Here is a 26,651-nt window from a genome sequence, read left to right on the forward strand (position 1 = left end):
CTCTGCTGTGAGTCCTGGTCTGGCTTCAGCAATTGCCATGTCCCCAGGGCAGGAAGTAGGACCCATCGTGCGGCCTGAGCCATTCTCCTGGCTTTGGAGAAAGAACAAATTAATAGGAAAAAATAATCTGCCAGCTCCCCTAAGCACAGCCCCTCTGCCTAGGCACAGCCATAAGGGGTCCACAGACTTTGAATACCTTTCACCACTTCATAAGACCTGTGTGGGCCCATTTCAACAGCATAGGCCCTCATTAGCACAGTACAACAGGCTGTATACCTGAAGCCTACTTTCAACTACATCAGCTATAAGCAGGAGTAGCAGATTCTTGACATTTGACACCACCCTGCCCATTAAACAGGGTCCTCACCTACCCACATCAGGGGCCTGAAGACTGGTGGCTCCACACACTTCACATAGCCACCCAAGACAGAGGTCCAAGAATAAGTGGTGCCTTCCAGCCCTTACAGCCAACAGCATTAAATGCCCAAAGTCCAGCTGCAAAGCCCACCCACCTATGCACTCTAGGGAACAGGGATCCGCCTTCTGCCCAGGCACTCCGGGGCAGCTGTCAGCCGCCTGCCTTGCTCAACAGATGATCCCCTACTGCAGCCAAATATCTATGCCTACTCCCATCACCCATCCCCATTCAGGACTGTAGGTGAGAGCCTGCATCACACACTCTGTAACCGATGACCTAGACACCTGAGCTGAATCCACACAAGAAAAATAAATGGACTCCTGAGCTCACATACCTAGTAACAGTTCTAACCACCTGGTGACAGGACATGAGAGCTTCAAAGACAGCAATAATCAAAGTAGCTCACACAACCAGCCTGTTTGGGCATATCAAAATAAAACAAGAAGCTAGGACACAGTAAGCAAACATAAAATAAATACAGTAACTTACTGATGGCTTGGAGACAACAGTCCGTATCAAATTACATAGAAGTAGACCATGATGGCTTCAACAAGTGACCAAAATATGGGCCCTCAAATTCCTTGTACACACCATTTCCTTCCTCTGCCCTCCCCCACTGTAACAAGGAACTATTTCCAAATTGGGAACCATGTGACATAGGCTAGGAGTCCCTGTGTGGCATAGTTAAGCACTCAGTTACTAACCAAAAGGTTGGCGGTCCGAGTCCACCCAGAGGCACCTCAGAAGAAAAGCTGGACAATTTACTTCCCCAGAATCAGTCGCTGAAAATCCCACGGAGCACAGTTCTGCTCTGACACACAGGAGATCACCATGAGTTGGAGTCAACTCAATGGCAACTTGTTACAGGTCTGGTATATGCTACTGGCAATTACAACAGCTCAACCTGTGTAAGTTTATAATTAAGAAAATTGGGACAGAAGGCTGGAGAAAGGTTCTTCAAAAACGACCCGGGAAAGAAGGGGGAAGTCTTAATACATTATAGCCCCATTAGCAAATTTCCCAAGAATTAAATTCCTTTATAAGGGTTGGGACAGATATGAGGACCATGATTATTTCCTTGCCAGATAAAAAGCATAGCTTTTGCTTGTCCCTGCTGAGTTAAAGGTCAAGCTGTCTTATCTATAAAATGAATTTGATGATGTTTACCTATTGGCTGGCACCAGCCAATTCATGTTAAAGTTTAACAATCCAAGTTCATACAATGAGGGACTAAGAGACAGAGCCACAGTTGCATACCTGTTTAAGAAAATCCCTATGTTACAGTGTGTTGATCCTCCTATATAAATAAACCATTCTTACTTCTGTTCTGACCCAGTATCCATCTCCCAGCCTACACCCCTACCCCTCCTCAGGAAGCTCAGCAGTCCTAATGGTTTCTCTGCCAAATCACACCCAAGTCAGTGTCATGGCTCCACCTTCCTTCCAAACCAAACGATTCCCAAGCCCTGGCAACTGGATTCTCAGCCCCGGGTCTCTAAAATGCCCAGTACCACCCTTCCCATCCCATAACCAACCAGGTCTGCCCATGAAGCCAGCCCTACTTCACCCGTTATCGATTATGGGAGAGGAGAAGGCACAAGAGGAGAACAAAAACATGGTGAGCCCCAGGGGACAAGACATAGGGGCACCTACTGCAGACTTGTACATGGCGGGTGTACACAGGACAGGGGAGATGAAGAACATGAAAATGGGAGGGAGTGGAAGGGGGACTTCTTTTTTTTAAGCTGTTTAGATTTATAGATATTGAAATGAATACATCTGTAGGCCTTGAACAATGGTAAAAAATAAGACGGTGCACCCAAAGCTTTTTCATATTTTATTACAGAGGTACTTGAGGTGTATTTTTAGTTAATACGTAATTTGTAAAGTGCTAATTCATATCCTACATGTACAAAATCATTTTACAAAAATGCTTAAAAAACTAGTAGATAATGTATTCTCTGCTGGGTTCGTACTAGAAGGCATATCTGGAGGGGTGACACCCACTGCACAGTTACGGTGGCAGCAGCCAGCACAACCACTGCTACCTCTCCATCGCCAAGTTCACTGCACCTCAATTCTTCACCTTTCCTCTCCTCCTCTGTGGTCTTCTTCTCACCCAGGACCTACCAGGTACCATGCAGGATAAACAAGTAACAGAAATGTGTCTTCGTACCTTTCTATCTCAGACAAAAACAATTTTGGTTCTCTGGGACATTAAGCCATGTTATTTCCTCAGGTCTTTTATCCCATAATGTGTCACTTAAAATGTAAACAAATCTCCTTCAACCAGAGTTCTCAAGTAGACTTCATTACATCCTTTGAGTAGTCCTTTTATGTTTAGTTCTTCAAGTATCTATACTACAATATATAACCCTCATGATGAAAACAACTAAAGAGAGCCGTCTTGTTACAATTATTTCACATTCTGTATCACCAAGAGCTGTACTAAGAAATGCCAAAAGGGAAATTCAGCCCAAAAACTAGCTGCGGCAAGTTCTTAATGGGTGCTACTTGGGGAAGTCTCTAGGGCAGAATTATTGCAATCAAATAGTTAGTTCTTCTGAACATCATCAAAAGAGCCTACATCATGGACTAGACCAGAAATCCACCGTGATGTTGATATACAAAGGTTTGTGTTCCACAGACAGTAATTTATAAGAACAACTAGACAAGCCATCTGTTTTCCAAACTCGTGACACCTGATGTAAGAGCTTCATCCTAAAGATAAAAAGAACAAATGTGAATGATAAAACAAGGATTTGACATATATTTACATTGCTTTTTGACTTGCCCTAACATTTGACAAATGCACTCTTGTAAATTATTGTACCTGTTGGGTTTTCGACTGCAAACAAAGTTGGTTTTCCCCACCTAAGATAACAGAGACCAGTGCTAGCCATGTGTTCATTCCAAGATTTATTGTGTCAGACCTCAAGTAGGATCCCGTGGACCAAGTATGAAGAGTCACTGTACTCCGTGAGCTCCCAGTCAAAGGTCACTGATAACAAGTGATGCCTGTCATGAAGCATTAACAGGCCTTGCATAAACTTCAGGGAATCTCTAACCCACCCAATGATCTTGGGAAAACTTTGTGTCTTAGGTAGAGAGGGTACATACCTTTCATAAGAGCCTCAGAAAAAGTTAAGAATATGTGAGGATGAGGATGGATGAAGGGGCACCTAATCGCATGAGTGAGTCTGGGGAGAGGTCACAGAGAAGGCAAATATGAATGAGGCTTAACAGAGAAGTTCACTAAATGAAGAAGATGAGAGAAAGGACGCTCCAGGCAGAGTGAACACCCTGTGCAAGATGCACAGACATGCAAAACCAGGTACATCTGTGGAAGAATAAATCATTCGGCATGGCTGGGACCCCGCAATCTGGGGAGAGTAGCCAGCAGTGAACTGAATAGGTCTCTAGGAGCTCAGTTACACATTACATGTTAACAACATGGGTGGCGATCAGAAGTATAATGCTGAACTAAAGAAAGTTAAAAAAAAAATTAGAGAAGAATAAATACAGTATGCACTCATTTATATACAATTGGAAAACATGTAAAACTAAAGTCTTTTGTTTGAGGTTATACACATGGTGGAAAACAAGAAAAGCAGGGAAGTAATTTTTACCAAATTCAAGAAAGTGTTACCTCTGGGTGGCGGGGGAAGAGGGGGCGGCAAAGATACGCAATTAGAGAGGGCCACGCAGGTAATGGATATAAACTGGGTGGGAGAGAGACCACAGTATTCACTGTATCATGCTTCTCATATAATTTACATTCTCTTGTATATATTCTAATTAATTAATGTCTTAGAATTTAAAAAGAAAAATGCGTACCAACGAACAAAGACTAGAAAAACACAGGAAACATAAAAAAAAAGCCGCTTTGTTAGAGTGGTAGATGCATGGCTAAATCCTGTGTTGTTGAAAGTCCTTTTAATATTGTTTTAAAATTTAGAAGAAAAACAAAAATCAGATCCAAGAAACGCAGATGCTTCAATCATAGCCCATAAAAAATTAGCTTATCTGCTAGGACTCCTTGGTAAAAGGGTAATTTCTAGGGCAGAAAAAGTAGAAGACGAGCCTGGGGCCTTCTGTCACCCCAGAGCACAGGGAAGGAAGCTCTCAAAGACTGCAGTGGGTGTGTCAGAAGGACTCAGGAGCCAACCTGAAGAAGACTCCACTGGCCAAAGATGGGGCAATATCAGCATCAAAAAAAAAAGGGGGTGGGGGGGAACCTATAGATTAAGAGAGACTTAAGAAAGGCCGTCCAAATACAATCGGACCTTGTCTAAGACCTGATGCCAACAACCCAACTGTTAAAAAAACTAAAAAAGCATTTATGAGATACAATCAGGGAAATCTGAACACTGACTGGCTATTCGATACTAAGAAAATAGTGTTAGTTTTATTTTAGGCATGACAATGATTTACGGTTATGTAATGTTTTTTAAGACTCCTTTTTTAATGTTTTTTAAGACTCCTTACATTTTAGAAGGAACCATAATGGTGCTGTGGTTAAAGCGCTCAGCTGTTAACCAAAAGCTGGCAGTTCAAACCTATCATCCGCTCCGTGGGAGAAAGCTACAGCAGTCCGCTTCTATTAAGATTTACAGCCTTGGAAACCCACTCTGTTCTATAGGGTCGCCATGAGTCAGAATCAACTCGACGGCAGTGGGTTTGGTTGGGTTTTTTATATTTTAGAGACACATACTGAAGCAATTTCCAAATGAAATCCTATGATTTCTAGGATTTGCTTCTAAATAATCAAATGGAGAAGAGAACAAATTGGGGGGGGGGGGCGGGAATCGCCAGGAGTTGAAGACTGTTGAAGCCGAGTATGGGTACATGAGGTTCAATGAACCGTTTGTCTCTACTTTTGTGTCTATTTGAAAATTTCCTTCATAAAATTAGCCTTTACCAAAACGAATTAACTTATCTCATCAAGTTCAGCATAGCTAGGTAAGTAGCTTGCCAGGCATGTGAACCCAGGGCTTACCTTTCTATGTTCACCTCATTGCCTCTGTCTCTATTATGGAAAACCATTGTATATTTGCCTACTTCAGGTGCTGGCCGGAATATTTTCATTCTATGGAGCTCAACCCTAGAAAAATAACAGAGGTTAAAAATAAAAAAATTCATCCTACTTACCTACCACTGGGCACTTAAAAAGAATCACTCACAAAAACTTACACATATACACACAATGGTACACACAATGGGTATTTAAAAAAAGAAGAAAAACTAAAGTTGCAGATTTTCCTCTAATGGTGGGGCCTCAGGCAATAAACTCATCAAAGAATCATATTTAAGATTCACTACTTTACTGGTAAATATACAAAAGCAAATCTGCTGCAAAAGATCTCTTTAAAGTTTTAAAAAGTAAAGATGTCACTTTGAGGATTAAGGTGCACCTGACCCAAGCCATGGTATTTTCAATCGCCTCATATGCATGCAAAAGCTGGACAATGAGTAAGGAAGACCAAAGAGTCTGCCTCTGAATTAGTGTTGGTGAAGAATACTGAATATACCATGAACTGCCAGAAGAATGAGCAAATCTGTCTTGGAAGAAGTACAGCCAGAAGGCTCCTTAGAAGCTAGGATAGCAAGACTTCACCTCACATACTCTGCATGTGTTATCAGGAGGGACCAGTCCCTAGAGAAGGACATCATGCCTAGTAAGGTAGATGGTCAGCAAAAAAAAAAGAGGAGACCCTCAATGACATGGACCGACACAGTGGCTGCAACAATGGGCTCGAATATGGCAACAATCGTGAGGATGGCACAGGACTGGGCAGTGTTTCATTGTGTTGTACATAGGGTCGCTATGAGCTGAAGCCGACCCTACAGCACCTAGTAACAACAACTGGGGTGCAAAGGAGATGTGTCAATTTATAGTTTTATAGCTAGTCATTTTGCAAAAAAGCTCAGAGTACTTATGTTAAAGCATCCTGAAGAGTAGGAAAGTCAAGTCTCTTAGGATTCCTAATTAGCTTAGTGTTGCTTTCTTCTAACAAAGAAATGACCATTTTGGAACCACAAACCTAGGCACAAATCTAGACTGTTATTTACAACCTGGGTAACGCAGTTTACTACTCCAGGTCTCAGTTTTCTAATCTGTAAAATGACAATGATGAGTCACTTTGAAAGGCTCAAACAGGATAATTCATGTGGAACCTGCTTTGCAAACTGGAATGCATCACCTAAGCGCAAAGAAGGGTAGAGCCCGTCTGTCGCACAGTTGATAAATACTCAGTAAGTAAATATCAAACAGTGTCTTTGTTCAAACCGTTTTGGTTTATCCACGGCATTAGCTGAGAACCATTCTGGAGGCCACGATAGTCCCATCAAATGAAAGCGAATCTTGGGGCAGTGAAGAGCTGTGATTAGGGCAATTTTCTACTAATCATCCTGGCTGGGCAGTGAAATGGATTTTGGGAATTAGATGGGCACTGTTTACCTCTAGCCCTGGCTACTCCTGCCCTGAAGTCTGGCAGGTGCCCTCAGTCCAGTTCGTAAGCCATGGCCATACAGATTACTGATGGGTTGGGCCAAAGATTCCTGCCCATCAGTAGGGCCATTCCCATGGAGCCCTTGGTCGGAGCAATCCATACCCTCCTGTAAAGAACACTCCAGAGACCTTCAGCCTAGACAGGGGGACAAGACCAGCCCTGGCTTCTTTACACTGAAGCAATGGAAATTTCTGACAGCCACACACCTGTTAATTGAGCCATACATTAGGAATTTCCTTTGCAAGAGGCAAAAGCAGGAGGAAAGGGGGCCCTCTAACAGCCAGAAATATCCTATGATTACAAGTCTGAAGATACAGGCCCCAGGCTCTTGAGTAATTGCTCATTTCTGGGGGGGAAGGGACATCCCTAACTGTCTGGCCATGAAACTCAAGCTCAAGCGAGGGAGCTGAGGAATGGGGCCAGACTGATTTTGTTTGAGCCCCCAGAGCAGAAAGTGGTCCAAGAGCACCCAAGGGTAATGCCAGCAGCCCCACATCGGGCCTGGGAGCCCGGCCGGCAGTTCCCACAACGTGTGAGGCTGGCTCAGGCATAAGAAAGTGCAGTCAGCTGTGCCCACTTCAGTGTGTGCAGCTCCTCAGAGGCTGCTGGCACTGCCCGCTCTGGACACTGGGTCTGGGGCCTGAGGAAAGGCATAGGCTTATCAAAGGTCCTTCCATCTACCTTCCTCAAAAAAAGCAGCTTTCCAGACACTCTGCAGTTTGGTGCTTTTAATTCACTAGTGAGGCCTTGAGTAGTAACACCCACCGACAAGACCACAGAGACCTCCATCAGCACCTGTAGATCCCAAACACCCACAAGCCAGGAACACAGCACCCTCCATCATTTCTAAGCTGCCATTGGCAAACAGCAATTTGGGCCCTGCTGACCTCCCTCCACCCCTTGCCACCCTCTACGACTTGCAAATCTGCAGCCTTGCGACCTGCTGAACTGGTATCTACTGGCACTAGACATTAACAGAAGTTTCCAGAGCCACCATGATAGCACAGCCCTTGAAGGAGACCTTTCTATGTTGTTCACCTGAGTCTGAGGTCATCGTCTTCGCCTCCCCATCCCCAGTAGTTGTTAGAGAATCCATTCACCTTGAAAAACTGCTCTCTGGTTAGGGCAGTAACACCCCCAAAATATCCTTTGTAACGTAACCTGGAGCAAGAGAGGTGAGAAAAGGTGAGAACATTAGTAGAAGCCTTTTTGTCCTTCACAGATGCTTCAGAGGTGTCTGATTTCACTACCATCATTCCAGGAGCGCTCTTAAGACCACGCACTTTTACCCACCACCTCCTGCTGGACATACATCAACTTCCCAACATTCCTAGCCTTCCCTATCTTGCCTTTTTTCCTCTGTCTAGTCATCTGCTCTCCTCTGCTCACTAGGCAAGGTGCCACCCACCCACGTGTTAATTGCTTATACCTGTAGGTCTGCATAGATCCCTGTAAACTGGCACCACAACGTTAGATCTGGATAACAGATTTCATCTCATGGGCCAATCCAATCCACCAGCAACGGCTGTCAAGTGCACTAGGTTAAGAAGAATTTGGAAGCTAAGCCAAGTTCAGCATGAATGAAAATCGTATTAACGTATTTTTTTCTTCCTTTCCTTTTTCTTTATTTGGAGGAAAAAGAGATAGTTCTCATCCATGTCCTGGAAAACCCAATACTCCTCAACAACCCTGGGGTTTCTGGCTCAGGCAAATGGCTAGTTGATACTGCCTTATTGGAGCCCTGGTGGTGCAGTGGTTAAGACCAGCTGCTAACCAAACGGTCGGCATTTGAATTCACCAGCCGCATCTTGGAAAACCTATGGGGCAGTTCTACTCTGTTCTCTAGGGTCCCTATGAGGCAAAATCAACTCAACAGCAAGGGCTTGGTTTCATTTTTCATGAAAATAGTGTGTACAGAATAATAAACAGGTTTTGAGAAAAAAACACTGAGTTATGTTTTAGGGATCTGACTTTGAGGTTCCCCTGGGGTTTCTGCCAGTAGGCAAAAGGATGCAGGGTCAGAGATATGCATTTAAAAAGCAGCTGTCAAGAGGTGGAGCTTGAAGCCACAGCAGTAGGAGAGATCACCCAAAGGCAAAGCGCTGGGTAAGGAGAGAAGAGAAACATCAACAAGTAAAAGGGGAGGGTGAAGAATAACCCACGAAGGAGATTCAGAAGGAGCAGTCAGAGAGCACTTCATCATCATGTAGTACTGCTATGTGTTATTAACAGACAAATTAGCAAATCTGAGGAACACTTCAATATAACACTATAACAATTCAGAAATGCAAATGAAGGTGGTTTATAACTTGGATGTTACCAAATAAAAAGATGTGACTATTTGAATGATTTCTAACTTTAACTTTAGTTAAAGTGTTCCACTGCAGGTCACCTTTCAGCCAAATAATAGGTTGGCTTACAAAATAAACAATATCACTTTTGAGTAAAGTGCTCCCCTAAGCAATTAACTATATGGGATAAAAGAGTTAACATTTACCCAAAAGCAAACATGAGAAGGCAAGGCGGGGAAGGGAAGCTAGATCAATGGAAATAGAACAAACAGAATGGCTGACACATTGCAAAAATTATACCAACGGCACAGAAAATTTTGTATAAAAATTGGTTAAATGAAAACCTAATTTGCGCTGTGCAAGCTTTCACCTAAAACACACACACACACATAAAGTGCTCAAGAGTCAATTAAATATTTTTGCTTTTTCAGATAAGAAAAACCAAAGGCAAAGATCAATAAACACATGGACACTTGCAATCTAACAGGTGGGGGTCCCAAAAGCTAATTTGTTGTTCAGCTGTTTGCTTCTATGTTCTGAATACAGACCAGGAGACCCTGTTTAACCCATAATAGAAACAGATTTCCTTATATACCTCCAACCTAAATTGTGGGAATGATATTATCATAACCTAAAACAAGCCAAAGTATAAAATAAAGTGCTCAGAAGGTAGCTGCTTTCACAGTTTCTAAAGAAAACTTTGAGTAGAACCACTGCCCAGACATAACCCGGGAGACAGTGCAAGCACCCATGAGGGACTGTCATGAGCACAACCAGCATGGACGATTTGGTAGCCACCGATTAAGTAACTACTAGCCACCAACTGGACGAAAGACCCAGCAGTCTACTTCTGAAAAGTATTAGCCAATGAAAACCTTATGAATAGCAGCAGAACACTGTCTGATATAGTGCTGGAAGATGAGCCCCCTAGGTTGGAAGGCACTCAAAAAATGACTGGGGAAGAGCTGCCTCCTCAAAGTAGAGTCGACCTTCATGACGAGGATGGAGTAAAGTTTTCAGGACCTTCATTTGCTGATGTGGCACGACTCAAAATGAGAAGAAACAGCTGCAACCACCCATTAATAATCGGAAAATGGAACGTATGAAGTATGAATCTTGGAAAATTAGAAATCGTCAAAAATGAAATGGAACACATAAACATCAATATCCTAGGCATTAGTGAACTGAAATGGACTGGTATTGGCCATTCTGAATTGGACAATCATATAGTCTACTATGCTGGGAATGACAACTTGAAGAGGAATGGTGTTGCATTCATCGTCAAAAAGAACATTTCAAGATCTGTCCTGAAGTACAATGCTGTCAGTGATAGGATAATATCTATATGCCTACAAGGAAGACCAGTTAATACGACTATTATTCAAATATATGCACCAACCACTAGGGCCAAAGATGAAGAAATAGAAGGTTTTTATCAGCTGCTGCAGTCTGAAATTGATTGAACATGCAACCAAGATGCATTGATAATTACTGGTGATTTTAATGCGAAAGTTGGAAACAAAGAAGAAGGATCAGTAGTTGGAAAATATGGCCTTGGTGATAGAAACAATGCTGGAGATAGAATGATAGAATTTTGCAAGACCAATGACTTCTTCATTGCAAATAGCTCCTTTGACCAACATAAACAGCGACTGTACACATGGACCTCACCAGATGGAACACAAGAAATCAAATTGACTACATCTGTGGAAAGAGACAATGGAAAAGCTCAATATCATCAGTCAGAACAAGGCCAGGGGCCAACTGTGGAACAGACCATCAATTGCTCATATGCAAGTTCACACTGAAACTGAAGATCAGAGCAAGTCCACGAGAACCAAAATATGGCCTTGAGTATATCTCACCTGAATTTAGAGACCATCTGAAGAATAGATTTGACACACTGAACAGTGGTGACTGAAGACCAGGCAAGTTGTGGAACAACATCACGGACATCATACATGAAGAAAGCAAGAGGTCATTGAAAAGACAGGAAAGAAAAGACCAAGATGGATGTCAGAGGAGACTCTGAAACTTGCTCTCGAACATCGAGCAGCTACAGCAAAAGGAAGAATTGATGAAGTAAAACAACTGAACAGAAGATTTCAAAGGGCTGCTTGAGAAGACAAAGTAAAGCATCATAATGACATGTGCAAAGAGCTGGAAACGGAAAACCAAAAGGGAAGAACACACACGGTGTTTCTCAGGCTGAAAGAATTGAAGAAAAAATTCAAGCCTGGAGTTGCAATAGTGAAAGATTCTATGGGGAAAATATTAAATGACACAGGAAGCATCAAAAGAAGATGGAAGGAATAGAGTCATTATACCAAAAAGAATTAGTCGATGTTCAACCATTTCAAGAGGTAGCATATGATCAGGAACCAATGGTACTGAAGGAAGAAGTCCAAGCTGCTCTGAAGGCACTGGTGAAAAACAAGGCTCCAGGAATTGATGGAATATCAATTGAGATCTTTCAACAAACAGATGTAGTGCTGAAGGTGCTCACTCGTCTATGCCAAGAAATATGGAAGACAGCTTCCTGGCCAACTGACTAGAAACGATCCATATTTATGCCTATTCCCAAGAAAAGTGATCCAACCAAATGTAGAAATTATAGAACAGTATCATTAATATCACACACAGGCAAAATTTTGCTGAAAATCAGTCAAAATGGCTTCAGCAGTGTATCAACAGAGAACTGCCAGAAATTCAGGCCAGTTTCAGAAGAGGACGTGGAACCAGGGATATCATTGCTGATGTCAGGTGGATCCTGGCTGAAAGCAGAGAATACCAGAAGGATGTTTACCTGTGTTTTATTGACTATGCAAAGGCATTAGACTGTATGGATCATAACAAACTATGGATAACATTGCAAAGAATGGGATTTCCAGAACACTTAACTGTGCTCATGAGGAACCTTTACATAGATCAAGAGGCAGTTGTTCGGACAGAACAAGGGTATACTGAGTGGTTTAAAGTCAGGCAAGGTGTGCGTCAGGGTTGTATTCTTTCACCATACCTATTTAATCTGTATGCTGAACAAATAATACGAGAAGCTGGACTATATGAAGAAGAACGGGGCATCAGGATTGGAGGAAGACTCATTAACAACCTGCGTTATGCAGCTGACACAACCTTTCTTGCTGAAAGTGAAGAGAACTTGAAGCACTTACTAATGAAGATCAAAGACCACAGCCTCCAGTATGGACTGCACCTCAATATAAAGAAAACAAAAATCCTCACAAGTGGACCAATGGGCAACATCATGATAAACGGAGGAAAGACTGAAATTGTGACGGATTTCATTTTACTTGGATCCACAATCAACAGCCATGGAGGCAGCAGTCAAGAAATCAAAAGATGCATTGCATTGCTGCAAAGGACCTCTTTAAAGTGTTGAAGAGCAAAGATGTCACCCTGAAGACGAAGGTGGGCCTGACCCAAGCCGTGGTATTTTCAATCGCATCATATGCATGTGAAAGCTGGACAGTGAATAAGGAAGACCGAAGCAGAGTTGATGCCTTTGAATTGTGGTGCTGGCGAAGAATATTGAATATACCATGGACTGCTAGAAGACCGAATAAATCTGTCTTGGAAGAAGTACAACCAGAATGCTCCTTAGAAGCAAGGATGGGGAGACTGCATCTTACATACTTTGGACATGTTGTCAGGAGGGGATCAGTGGCTGGAGAAGGACATCATGCTTGGCAGAGTACAGGGTCAGCGGAAAAGAGGAAGACCCTCAACGAGATGGGTTGATACAGTGGCTGCCAACAATGGGCTCAAGCATAACAACAATTGTAAGGATGGCGCAGTTCCGGGCAGTGTTTCGTTCTGTTGTACACAGGGTCGCTATGCGTTGCGTTGGAACTGACTCAACAGCACCTAACAACAACAACGACAATCCACCAAGTGGAGTGGTACAAATGGTTAAAGCGCTCAGCTTCCAGCTGAAAAGCTGGAGGTTCAGGGCCACCCAGCAGTGCCTCGGAAGTTCCACTTCTGAAAAAATTGGTCATTGAAAGCCCTACGGAGCACAGTTCTACTCTGACACACAAAGGGTCTCCATGAGTCAGAAACAACTGGATGGTAGCTAGTAGCGGTGATGGTGATGCTATCCATGTAGTGCAAGACAGCTAGCTAACACGCCCCACTCTTAAGGACCTTACAGTCTAGGCAGAGAGCAGAGTGTCATCAGGGTCTGAGGAAGGACATGCAGCCACCTCAGAAGGATGCAAGCCTGGGAGGATTCAAACAGATAGGAAAATGGGGGCGATCCTGGTGGCCTGAACCCCATGAGGAAAAGCACGGGAAAGAGACAGGTTGTTTGAGGAGATACAGAGACCTGTGAAGCTGGAACGTGGAGGCACAACAGGAGACAAGTTGGAAAGACAGGTTAAGGAACTGCTAGTTTCACAGGGACTATTTATTTTTAAAGGGCTCTGAGGCCCAAGGGTGGGGAAAACGTCATCATAAAATAAAAGAAGGTCCTTGTAGAAAGGAGTCAGATACTGAGGGAATTCTTGGTGGCAAAAATCTACCACTGGCTGGTCCAGAGCTTTATCACTGACCAGGGGATTACTTCTAACCCAGAAACAGATTTTTTCCTGCCTTCATCAGAGTCTGAGACACTTGGACATATTACTTTAACATCTTCCCTCTGCATGTGAGTAAAGTGAAAATATTTTTTGCACTTCTCATCATACTCACAGGGCTACTGTGGCAATGAACAAAGCCTAAAGCCTGTGCCTAGTTACGCTTTGTGGCTGATGTGCAGTTACATACTGTTACCAGCAGGAGGCAGACACTCTGCTACTACACTCACCAGCAACAAAGGTGGGAAGTATAGGGGAGGCCAGCTCTTCTTTTACTTATACATACATACCTCTCCCTGGTCACAAAGATGGGGCGGATTAAATGATACAAACAATAAAGTAGAAAAATATAAATGATAAGCCAAGACCCAGAGAAAAACTTGAATTAGAAGAGATTAAGATCAAGACTATATTAGAACCCTGATTTGCAAATAAGATTTTTTACAGTTTCTAAAAGACGACCATGGATCAGGTTCAGAGGTTCTTACACCTTAATCAAAAGGGGAGACATATTCAATTACCTAATTCACGTTGTTAAGGAAATCTGCCAGTTATTCAGGGGTGACAAAGCTTTTCATGATATTTAGTTATGAAAGAAATGTCTGGCAAGTTACAACGCCAAGTTACAACAGCCAAATTCATATATGGGCTGTTTCTAAGAGTGAGTGTCCCCAGTGAAAGCCAAGATTGTGACATCAAAGTGTAACTCAAGATCAAATCCAGACAGGAATGCCCATGAACTTGGTTTTCTAACGGTCCATTTAATACAAGGATAAAATTCAGAGTCCGAGCCAAACGCCCATCCTTAAAACAGTCCTCTATGATTATACTTTCTCACTGCCAACATTGAGAAAGAACTGGGCAACATGCAATTTAGGGTTATTACGGCAAGGATCTGAAGTACAGGTGAAGTGCATTGCAGATAAAAAAAAAAAAAATTTTTTTTTTTTTTTTAGTATCTTATAAGTGAAGAGACGGTAGATTTCACAAGCTTCGGAAGAATCCAATGTAGCGGGCCCGTGATATGCTACTTTCTTCAGTGTAGAGGTGGGCTGGGGAGGACAGATAAAGCCTCCTAGATAATGAGATTCAGAATTAAAGATCGAGTTCCCCAAAGGTAAAAACCTATGGTTCTCTTCTGGACTCCCCCTCACCTTGTCCCATTATACCTGCCCTACTGAGGCACATGGCATGTCTCCTGTCTGTTTCTGCCCTCCTGCCTTGCTCTGTCCAACATTAAACATCAGCTGAACTGAGCCTCCTCATGTCGTTTCCCAACTGGAACCCTGTGTCAGCAGCTCATCATTCCCTTCCAAACTCCTTAACAGCCTACATATTCTGGCTCCCGTTTAAGCTCACCTCTTGTCTCTCCTACCTCCACAACCCCGTTCATCCTTGAGCACTAATGAATGACTTGCATTTTCCAGTAAGGGCACCATGTTCGCTCTTGCTTCCACGTCTTCTAACTCTGCTGACTAAACTCCCAGAGATTAAGACACCACCTTCCCGGGGGAACAGCATAAGCCCTTCCCTAGTTGTTCTTAAAGGCGCTGTGTTCTCGCTCATCAAGGTGATTATTCTAGTTGTTTATATCCTACAGCTTACACAGGGACACGTCAGTCTATGAGGCAAAAATCACCTACAGACAATGTTACTCTCTTAAATAGTCCAAAGTGAGAGGCCTACACAGTAAGAACAACATGGAAACCAAGACCAACAGATTTACTGTTTCCGTCACATTGACTCCAGAGTACACACCCAGGCTGCTGAAATCGCCTGCATTATTTTATAGTTATCTCTCACTTTATCTCTCGTCCTCTCATTGCCAAGGGCTTACCGTTGAATGCGCAGAAGTTAAATGCAAAAGTGATACAACTCTACTGTAGCTACCTTCCTTCCCACACTGTCACTCAATGGGAGCTCCTACAGGGTGGGCGCTCTGCCTTACTCAGACTGTTCTATGGCCCCTAGCACGGTCAGCACCACAGATGTGAGCACACAGGAAGGGCAGGGCTTGGGGGAGGCTAACAGGCAAGTGCACACACATAGCATATGTAGGGTTTCATCAGTAGAGAAATTGTTGGTCACAATCTTCCCTCAATTGGACTTGAATAAGAGCTGGTACAATGTGAGGGGCGAGAGGGAGGGCATAAGGACAGAAATGATGGTACCTAGCACCTTCCACAGTGGCTTTGAAAAGGACTTGTTTTGGGTATCCTGGCTCCTCAGTAGACTACTCAGTAGATACGCTCCTCCCCATTCTTCCCAGAATTCTGGAAAGATTCCAGCTGGAAGTGACATCACAGTCTCAACGACAGAGGCCCAAAAGTTGACTAAAAGACACGATCTTGCTGCCTTCTAGAGCGGGAAGTCAAGGACAGACAGTAAGTTCCGTGAGCTCTACTTGGTGTGGGAAGCTTGCAAAAGTTCCACCACGTGGGCACTGCAGGGTGAGACTGGCCGCCATTTGCAATGCTTGAATTACTCTTCCTCTCCTGTTCTTTCCCTTTAGTCTCTGTGATCCTCCGCCAAGTTTGTTGTGGGGTTTTTCCTCATTAGTTTCCCTAATACCTCTTTTGAACTTTATGTGATATATCACAGGCCTTTCTTCCCATTCTCATTTTCCTAAGGTACTCAGCACACTACATTCTGCACAGGGCAGAATTACAACAGGGCAAGCTTCTCGGGCTAAGCATCCATCATCAGAGCCACCTTACCTGTACCCCGTGCTGTTCCTGCCAACCACCAGGTGCTTTGGCTGATTCTCACACTTGTAAAGGTTAAAGTCATGCTCGGGCACCAGGTCCACATCATGGAATATAAAACAGTCCCAATTTTCTTCCTTGAGAGCTTCTAGGTAGCCCACATTCAGGAGTTTGGCTCGATTAAACTTTTTACTTCCAGCCTATAGATACAGAAATTAAAACTTGAAAACCCGTTGAGATAAAGTTTCATACTTCAAGCCTCTTCCGTTCTGAAGCAGGAACTGGCTTTACTCTTGCTAACTCACAAGGATACCTGTGACATAAAGGTCTGACGCAGTATGCAATAATGATAAAACACCATTTGTTTCGTTTTCTTTAAGCTTCATGCATTATTTATATTCCATCACTAAAAGCACACCTTTATTTATTCCATGTAAAACTATAAAACCTTTCTTACACACTAGCCACACCAATTAGCACCTATTTCTTCACCGTTCAACTCTCAGCTGATCCCAAGGTTATCCTCTGCTATAAATGTATAAATTTACACCAAGCTTCCGAGAAATGTAGTTAATGGCTTGCCAGAAAGGATCAAGGAAACACGACTTATAAACAGAGAAGGTTATTGCTAGTATTACTAAGCTACTTAAAAGTTTCTTGGAACCACTGGAACAAAATCCTGTAAACCAATAATGGCAGAGGCTAATCTCACACTGCCTTCACGGTGGTTTTTTTAACTGGGTTTAAAAAAATAATAATAATAATTTGACCTGTAATATGACCAAAGCTATAGTCAGAAAAACACTTTACAGCAGTAATTTCTTCATGACTGCTTAGATTAAATTCCACAGGAATAAATTCCAGTTCAATAAACAGTTTATCATAACAAAAGTAAGGCAGTTCTCAGAAGTTGCCACACTGTTTTCCTGAAAAAAATAACACAAAGCAGATATATTTTTCTATTCATAAAACCTTGAGGGTTGTTATCTAGAGGAAGAACTCCAAATAAATCATAGCTATGACCAACCATGTTGCAAACAAAAATAATTATAAACAAATATAACAGTAAAACTCTGTTTCAAGTCCTGAAAAGTGGGAATACATATATACTATTTCCACTGATTTTCAAGAGCCTAGTTTATTATAAAGTACATAACACTGCATTATCTGACCAAGATTAGAGGGCACTTTAGAATTCTTGCCCTCCATGAAGCAGACCAAGGTGCGATACACCTCCCGCATGGCCACCACCACCTGTCAGTGGAGGCTTGTATGTTGCTATGATGCTGAACAGGTTTCAGAGGTGCTTCTACACTAAGACAGACTAGGAAGAATTGCCTGGCAATCTACTGTATTTTTACGCAAATAACATGCGCTTTCCAAGTTTGTTTGCCAGCCACTCCCTCCCACCATGAGCCATTCTCTTCCAAATGTTGCTATATAAAAAAAAATTAGCATAGGGTGCTTAAGAAATACCTTGAGGGGGCAGGGCACAGCCGGTAAACATGTTATTTACATAAAAAAAATATGGTACTTCCTAAAATCAGCCAATGAAAATCCTGTGGAACACAAAGGTCCAATCTGCAGCCAGTTGTGTGGATGGCACAGGACCGGGCAGCGTTTCCTTCTCTTGTGCAGGGGTCACCGTGAGCTGGGGGCTCACTCGACGGCAGCGAACAACGACAGACATTGCCAATACTAAGCATGTAATTAATGATTTCATTTGCATTCTTAGCATCTTTAAGAATTGCAACGGGAATTATTTGAACAGCCCAGGCCAATTTCAAAAAAACTATACACGGATGTTTAAACTGATACCTTATTTTTCCCTCAGTAAACCTTAACGGCAAGTGGAGGCATTTTTAATCACCCACTTCATTGACCTTAGAGCTGAACTCTTCCAAAGAAGTCGACAGTTACACTGTGTTCCCACTAAATCAGGCTCCCGGAGACAAACGTGAATTGAGAAAGTGAGAATTAAACATAATACATTTTACATAATAAATAGTGGCAAAATTAAAGGTAGAAAGATAGGAATGGCCAAAGAGCTCGATAGCTGATAACACACAGTATTCTGTCAAACCCTCTGTCTACTCTCCATTGAATAGTCTTGCTCAATATTGAAAAACAATTCAAACATCTCTTTATGTAGCATGTGTTGTTGCTGTCAGGTGCTGCTGAATCGGTTCCAACTCATAGCGACCCTATGTACAACAGAACAAAACACTGCCCAGTCCTGTACCATTCTCATAGTCTTAATGCTTGAGCCCATTGTTGCAGCCACTGTGTCCGTCCATCTCGTTGAGGGTCTTCGTCTTTTTCACTGACCCTCTACTTTTCCAAGCATGACGTCCTTTTCCAGGGACTGGTCCCTCCTGAGAACATGTCCAAAGTACGTGAGATGAAGTTTTGCCATCCTTACTTCTAAGGAACATTCTGGTTGTACTTCTCCCAAGACAGAGTTGTTCGTTCTTTTGGCAGTCCATGGTATATTCAATATTCTTCGCCAACACCATAATTCAAAGGGGTCAGTTCTTCTCCAGCCTTCCTTGTTCTTTGTCCAGCTTTCACAGCATATGAGGAAACTGAAAATACCATGGCTTGGGTCAGGCGCACCTTAGTCCTCCAAGTGACATCTTTACTTTGTAACACTTTAAAGAGGTCTTTTGCAGCAGATGTGCCCAATGCAATGCGTCGTTTGATTTCTAGACTGCTGCACAAACGCAAAAGCAAACACTAGGGGCCAGTGAGTCTCAGGAGGAAATCTTGTGGAAGTCACTGCCTAGCATGGAAGGGCCAACAAGAAGCAGGCTTCCTCCAGAAGTTCATTTAAAGGCCAGTAAAATTTACAGAATTTGGTCCCAGAGCTCCACACCCTGGGACAAGAACTTCCTTTACTCCTTTCAAGGATAACCAAGGTAACAGAGTTTTCATTTAATGAAAGCTTGTTGTTCAGGCCCCCAGAAAGTAGAGGGTCTGGAGGACAGGGCTCTGCTCTGCCCCTCACACTCACCTGGTGGATGACATAGATGCCATAATCCATCTGCTGCCTCTGCAGGAAGGGATGGAGATGCTCTAGCAGGTACAGCAGGTGTTTCTCTCTGTTGCGGTGTGGGATGAGGATGGCGACCCGCTGCGAAGCCTTGCACTCCTCAGGGTGATAGCGGCCCCGGTGCACTCTGGGATTTTCTGCCTGTACTTCTTCCAAAGTGAGATCTGCTTTGAAAACGAGCTTGCTCCGGCCGACTACAATAAACACAGAACATAATAACAGTATGGTAATAACAGGACCTTTCTCATAAGGTGTTGAGAGGCTTGTTGTGGTTGTTAGTTGCTTCTTGTTAGTTGCTGTAGAGTCAATTCATCTCCTGGTGACCCCATGTGTGCAGAGTAGAACTGCTTCCTAGGGTTTTCAAGGCCGTGGCCTTTCGAAAGCAGATGGCCAGGCCTGTCTTCACAGGCACCTCTGGGTGGGTTAGAACTGCCAATCTTTTGGCTAGGAGTCAAGTGCTTCACCGTCCGTGCCACCCAGGGACTTGTTGAAAGGCTTGCATGAGTTAACACATGTAAAGCACTTAGAACACTGCCTGGCATATCGTGAGCACTATATGAGTGTTAGCTCTTATTATTATTACTTTAAAGCTCCATTTAGTCAGAAACTATAGTAACAAGACTCATGTGACGAAGGTAATTGGCGACAAAAGCAAGTAACTGCTATGTAACAGCATTCCTCGTGGCGGGGCAACCAACTCTGGGTCTGACTCATCTACACACAGGAGGTGCAGACTGTCCGTGACCCAGCAACACACAGCAACTCTGAAGAGCAGAGAACAGGGCTAGACTCAGTAACTCTTCAGATTTCATTTTGCTCTATCCTCTCTACCCTCCCCAAATTCCAGGTCTCTTTAAAATGACAGTGTGAACGGAACCAAGCTCATGGACAAGGCCCTCTTCCTATTCCTTTCCTCGGCTCTTGGGAGCAACGCCAGCTCCCTGAAGAGAAAGCAGTGGAAGGAGGTGAAAACCACCCTCACCTTCTAACCCACTGGCCACAGGTACGTGGCAACAATTTCCACATTCTGCCACAGTGGCAGACATTTCCAGTCGAGCACAGCATTTGCTCAGTGAGTCTGGAAGCTGCCAGGCTGGATAGACTCCAATGGCCGTCCTGCCCTAATCAATCCTGTGCAAGGCTTTAAAGATCAGGCTAAAGCTACCAACCGTCCTCTTCTGAACCAAATTAACAAGGAATAATGACTAGTGAGAGAGATGGTGGAGTTCTGGTTAGGGAACTGAGTTATGCGTTTGTTTTTTAACTTCACATATACTGGTCAGGCTGTAAAATCTCAACACGACTGCAAGGAGCACTACCCTCCTCTGAGCAAAGCAGTCACGGCCTGTCCTCTGTGTAAGTCACGGTGCCTTGCTCCACATGACCTGCTCGCTACCCTGGCCACGGCTGCTTAGACCATTCTCCAGTGTCTGTGAAGGGGCTCAAAGGCTGCCCAACAGCAGCAAGGATAAGTAACTGCTTCAAACCACTTGGTCAGAGGAACTGACTGTCCTCTAAGAGCCTTTCCTGAGTGGTCTGCATGGGAGATATAGTTGGCAGTCACTCATGCCCACAAAAACAGTGAGGTACAGAGGTATGTGAAAGGCAAGCTACTGGAGATGCTGCTGGGAGATGATGGTATGGCTGCAGAGATGGTTTCCTGGGGAGCCTTAAGAAGCCCCTTCATCTAAGGGAACCTAACTGTGTCTCTGTCCTTGCCATGCATCTGAAATAAATGTGTCTTAACTGTTTAATGTGCCCTAACCTCCTACTAAGGAACCTTAGTGGTACAACAGTAAAGCACTTGGCTGCTAACCAAAAGGTCGGCAGTTCGGACCTACCAGCAGCTCCACAGAGGAAAAGACCTGGTGACCTGTTTCTGTCAAGATTACAGTCTAGGAAACCCTATGGGGCAGTTCTACTGTCACCTGGGGTCACTATGAATTGGAATTGACTCGATAGCACACAACAACAACAACTTCCTAGGACGTGCTTCCACTTACTCTCTACCAGCCTCCCCACCATCCCCACCATCCCTTCTCTAGTTTTGATCCTCCTTCTTAATTCATCCCCACTCATACCACCCCCTGAATCCAGGTCTTCCTTAGTCTTGTGTCACTGTCTACCTACACTTTATGAATGAATTTATTTCTTAAATCTGGTATAAGGATTTTCATCAAAGGGGATAATACAGTCAGATTTGCATTTTAATATCTCAGCTTGATAATCTGTTGGCTGAACAATGACCCTCAATAATTAGGGATAATGTTTTGGCTCTTCTGTGACTGAGACAGCATGCCGACATGAACACAGTATAAGACCCCGATTCAGCGAGGAAAGAGCACCTGCAGTTCTTTGTTTGGCCGAGAGCATCAAGTCTGTGAAGAGCCCACGGCCAATCAGGAATAACAAGCAGGAACTGACGGCTAATTTAGTGTATGCAGAAAGCCGCCCCTGCCAGGCCCCGTGAGAGGTGCCAGACTTCACAGGGCTGGAGAGGATCATCCTGCCCACATCCTACTCACTGTCCCCTGGCAAAGAAAGGCAAACATATGAACAATACACTGTGATCAGTGCAACAACAGAAATACAGGCAGGCACACAGGTACACAAGGAACACGAGATTAACCCTGGCTGGGGTAGTCCAACAGCCCTTCTGGAAGAGGAAACATCTAAGTTGGGTTTTTATGAATACAGAGGAGTCCACCAGGCAGACAAGGATGGGAAGACCATTCTGGAAAGAGAACAACACACGTAAAGGTGCACAGGAGTGTTTAGAGAACTATAAGTGCTTCATGTTCTAGAGAATCAACATGTGTGAGAAATAACGCTGTATGGGGTTGGTTTGTTTGCGTTTTCTCTCTCTCTTTAGTTTATACCAGTTGCCATCAAGTCAATTCCAACTCATGGAGATCCCTTGTGTGTCAGGGTAGAACTGTGCACCATAGGGTTTTCAATGGCTTTGTCCTTTTGAAAGTAGATCTCCAGGCCTTTTTCCACAGGTATGTTCATTTGTGAAACTTAACCAAGCTGTACACTTCTGATTTTCTCTACATACTCATATTTAAATAAAAAGTCTACACATTACTTGCAAGAAAAAACTTACTGAGGTATGGGGACATAGAAGGACAGTTTTTGACGTCTGCTTTTTTCACAGGTGCTTTATCAGTCAGAGTTTCTTCTTTCTCCAAAACTGTGGCCTTGTTGAAATTAGCCATGAAATCAGTTGCTTTAGGAATCTCTAGAATAGCATCCACGAAGTAGTTACTGGTGGCCCACCCAACCACCGTCAGGCACAAGGTAAAAAGCAACAGTAATCGGACTCTGTAGGAAAGGTGGAAAGTCAAGTTGAAGCCCATGACGTTGACTATGTGAGCTTACGTATCTCACCACCTCTCTGCAGGCTGGAAGTTTCTTCAAGGTAGACTTCTCCAATGTGATGGCAAAATCAATGACAGCTGAAGACGCAATGCCTGTTTTTGCTCAGTAGTCCTGCTCCAACAATCTCTAAAAGGCAATGACAAAAGACATTTTGTTTCAAATGGAAATCCTATCCTGAAATTATCCACTTCACAAACTGAAAACCTATTCCTAATACACCTTGACTACCAGTAACACCAGTTTTCTAACCTATGGTTTAGAAATCAAAATACCAGAGATTATAGCGGTAGAAGGTTCTCTAATCATCTACACATCACAGAAGCTCTCCCTGGATTCTCTCTCGGGTTATCTGTCACTCAAGAAGAGATGACATTTCCCAATGCCGTATGGGGGGAGAAGGCAAGAGAGGGAGACTGCAAATGCTTCCTCAGTTCTGAGCTGGGTACAGCCTAAAAATTGTTACTGATTTTGTTGTGTGCCATCGAGTCGATTCCACTGATAACGACCCTATATGACAGAGTACAACTGCCCCGCAGGGTTTCCAAAGCTGTAATCTTTATGAGAGCGGATCAGGTCTTTTCTCCTGTGGTACAGGCTGGTGGGTTCTAACCTCCGATCTTTCGGTTTGCAGCCCAGGGCTCCTTTCAGCCTAAAAATAGTCTGTCGTGATCCTCTCCCTCAGTTGCCCCTTCCTGGCACAGCTTTCGGGAAATCTAGTTACAGGAGTGTATTTTGACCCAAAAAGAAAATAAGAAAAAAGACAAAAGCGCTTCTCTGTAAGAGATAGAAAAACAGTGACTGAAAAGCCAAGGATTTTCAGTTATAAATGCTATATTCACAGTAGGGTACTGGCACAGGGCACATCCCCACAGTGGGGACACCAGGTGACTCAAGAGAACCCCAACACACAAGGTCAATAATCTGTAAGAATAACCAAACCAAAAAACCAAACCCACCACCGTTGAGTCGATTCCAACTCATGGCAACCCTCTAGGACAGAGTAGAACTGCCCCACAGGGTTTCCAAGGAGCAGCTGGTGGATTTGAACTGCTGACCTTTTCTCTTAACTGCTGTACCACCAGGGTTCCTTAGAGAGCAGAGAGCTGGGAAAAATCATAAACTAATATGACTGAACTGTAGCCCATGGAGTATATCCCAAGATAAGAAATTTATTCTAAAAGCAAGGAACCATTATTAATAATTACAGAATAATTAGCCCTTCATTACTAACCTTTCTTGTTGAGACTGTCCGATCCAATTAAAAAATAATCACTTCCTCCTTTTTCCATGCCTTTATGCCCTCCCCAAAGCTGGCTGTACAGGAAACTAGCATGAAGGAAGCTCGAGGCTGAGGTCTCCTTGGCTCCTTTGAGTAAACAGCCAAGGTGTGAAGGACTTATAACACTGTTCATCTGTCAACAGACATCTCCTGCCTGCGCATTAGTTGCGTGACTGAAGACAAGTCCTCATGTGCTTCCCCAGCTATAAAATGGTAAATAAAGAAAAACTTTCCTGACAAGGTTGATGTAAGAATTTAATGAGGTGAGCCCCCAAAAATCAAAGTTTTATTAAAAAAAGAAGAACAAAGTAGGAGGCCTCACACTACCTGATCTCGGAACCTACTCTACAGCCATGGTAGTCAAAACAGCCTGGTACAGGTATAATAACAGACACAGAGACCAATGGAACAGAACTGAGAACCCAGACTTAAACCCATCCACTATGGTCAGCTGATCTTCAACGAAGTCCCAAAGTTTATTGAATGGGGAAGAGACAGTCTCTTAAACATACGGTGCTAGCAAAACTGGATATCTATAGGGTCGCTGTGAGTTGGAATCAACTTGACGGCACTGGGTTTTTGGGTTTTTTTTTTTATCTGTAGAAAATGAAATAGGATCCATACCACCACCATAAGCAAAAACTAACCCCAAATGGATAAAAGACCTAAATATAAAACAATAAAGATCAGGGAGAAAAAAATAGGGACAATGCTATGGGTCCCAATATATAGCATAAATAGAATACCAAACATAACTAAATATGTACACACAGAAGAAGATGAACTAGATAAACAGGACCTCCTAAAAATTAAACACTTGTGCTCAATAAAAGACTTCACCAAAAGAGTAAAAAGAGAAGGTAAACCAAACCTGTTGCTGCTGAGTCAGTTTGGACTCATAGCGACCCTACAAGACAGACTGGACCTGCCCCATAAGGTTTCCAAGGAGCAGCTGGTGAATTCAAACGGCCAGCCTTTTGGTTAGCAGCCGAGCTCTTAACCACTGTGCAGCCGGGCACAGAGTGGGAGAAAAAAAATTTAGCTGTGATGTATCTCGCAAGGGTCAAATCTTCAAAATTTATAGAAAACTTCAATACTTGAACAACAACAAAATAAAATAATCCAATGAAAAATGGGCAAAGGATATGAACAGACACTTCACCAAAGATATTCAGGCTACTAACAAACATACGTAGGAAGAAACTAGAAAGATGCAATCATTAGCAATTTGAGAAATGCAAATCAAAACTACAATGAGATACCATATCACCCCGACATTACTGGCACTAATTAAAAAAATAGAAAATAACAAATGTTGACGAGGTTGTGAGGCAAATAGAACTCTTATACACTGTTGGTGGGAATGTAAAAGTTTATAACCACTATGGAAAACAGTATGGAGCTCCCTCAAAAAGCTAGAAATAGAAATACCATATGATCCGCAATCCCACTCCTAGGTATATGCCCTAAAGAAATAAGAGCCATGACACAAATAGACATATGCACAACCATTGCATATGTTCATTGCAGCATTATTCACAATAGCGAAAAAGTGACCATCAAGAATCATGACCGTCACGATAACTAAGAGCCCAAGAGACAGAAAGGGCCACATGAACCAGAGACCTACATCATCCTGAGACCAGAAGAACTAGTTGGTGCCCGGCCACAATCGATGACTGCCCTGACAGGGAGCACAACAGAGAACCCCTGAGGGAGCAGGACATCAGTGGGATGCAGACCCCAAATTCTCATAAAAAGACCATACTTAATGGTCTGACTGAGACTAGAGGAATCCCGGCGGTCATGGTCCCCAAACCTTCTGTTGGCCCAGGACAGGAACCATCCCTGAAGACAACTCATCAGACATGAAAGGGACTGGACAGTGGGTAGGAGAGAGATGCTGATGAAGAGTGAGCTAATTATATCAGGTGGACACTTGAGACTGTGTTGGCATCTCCTGTCTGGAGGGGAGATGAGAGGATAGAGAGAGAGGGAAGCTGGGAAAAAGGTCACGAAAGGAGAGACTGGAAGGGCTGACTCATTAGGGGGAGAGCAAGTGGGAGTACAGAGTAAGGTGTATATAAACTTATATGTGACAGTCTGACTTGATTTGTAAACGTTCACTTGAAGCTCAATAAAAGTTAATAAAAAAAAATGAATTAAAAAAAAAAGAATAATGACCGTGTTTAACGAGAAACTAATTTCCTCTGTAAACTTTCACCTAAAGCACAAAAAAGAATAATGATGAATCCATGAAACATCTCAAAACATGGATAAATTTGGAGGACATTGCTGTTGTTGGGTGCCATAAAGTTGGTTCTGACTCACAGCGACCCCATGTAAAACAAAAGGTAACACAGCCCAGTCCTGCACCATCGTTGTTATGCTTGAGGCCATTGATGCAGCCACTGTGTC

General features: G+C 43.3%; 1 protein-coding gene across 3 annotated transcripts in view; it reads right to left on the reverse strand.

Annotated features, from left to right (window-relative positions):
• Nucleotides 1-2,242: 2,242 nt before the first annotated feature.
• The window catches only part of B4GALT4 (beta-1,4-galactosyltransferase 4), a 34,575-nt gene continuing 10,166 nt past the window's right edge, over nt 2,243-26,651 (reverse strand). For 2 of the 3 annotated variants that reach the window (XM_010592939.2, XM_010592940.3), the window contains exons 2-7: nt 22,680-23,080; nt 19,535-19,767; nt 16,534-16,721; nt 7,969-8,091; nt 5,418-5,522; nt 2,243-3,139 (exon numbers count right to left, since the gene is read on the reverse strand). In XM_010592939.2, the coding sequence (XP_010591241.1) occupies nt 3,007-3,139; nt 5,418-5,522; nt 7,969-8,091; nt 16,534-16,721; nt 19,535-19,767; nt 22,680-22,932 (1,035 nt within the window). In that variant the 5' untranslated portion in view covers nt 22,933-23,080 and the 3' untranslated portion in view covers nt 2,243-3,006. Of the gene's footprint in view, nt 3,140-5,416; nt 5,523-7,968; nt 8,092-16,533; nt 16,722-19,534; nt 19,768-22,679; nt 23,081-26,651 lie in introns of those variants that run through there. The other variant, XM_023551763.1, reaches the window with a different exon arrangement.

The sequence above is a fragment of the Loxodonta africana genome, chromosome 1, assembly GCF_030014295.1.
Source record: "Loxodonta africana isolate mLoxAfr1 chromosome 1, mLoxAfr1.hap2, whole genome shotgun sequence".
NCBI classification, from domain to species: domain Eukaryota; kingdom Metazoa; phylum Chordata; class Mammalia; order Proboscidea; family Elephantidae; genus Loxodonta; species Loxodonta africana.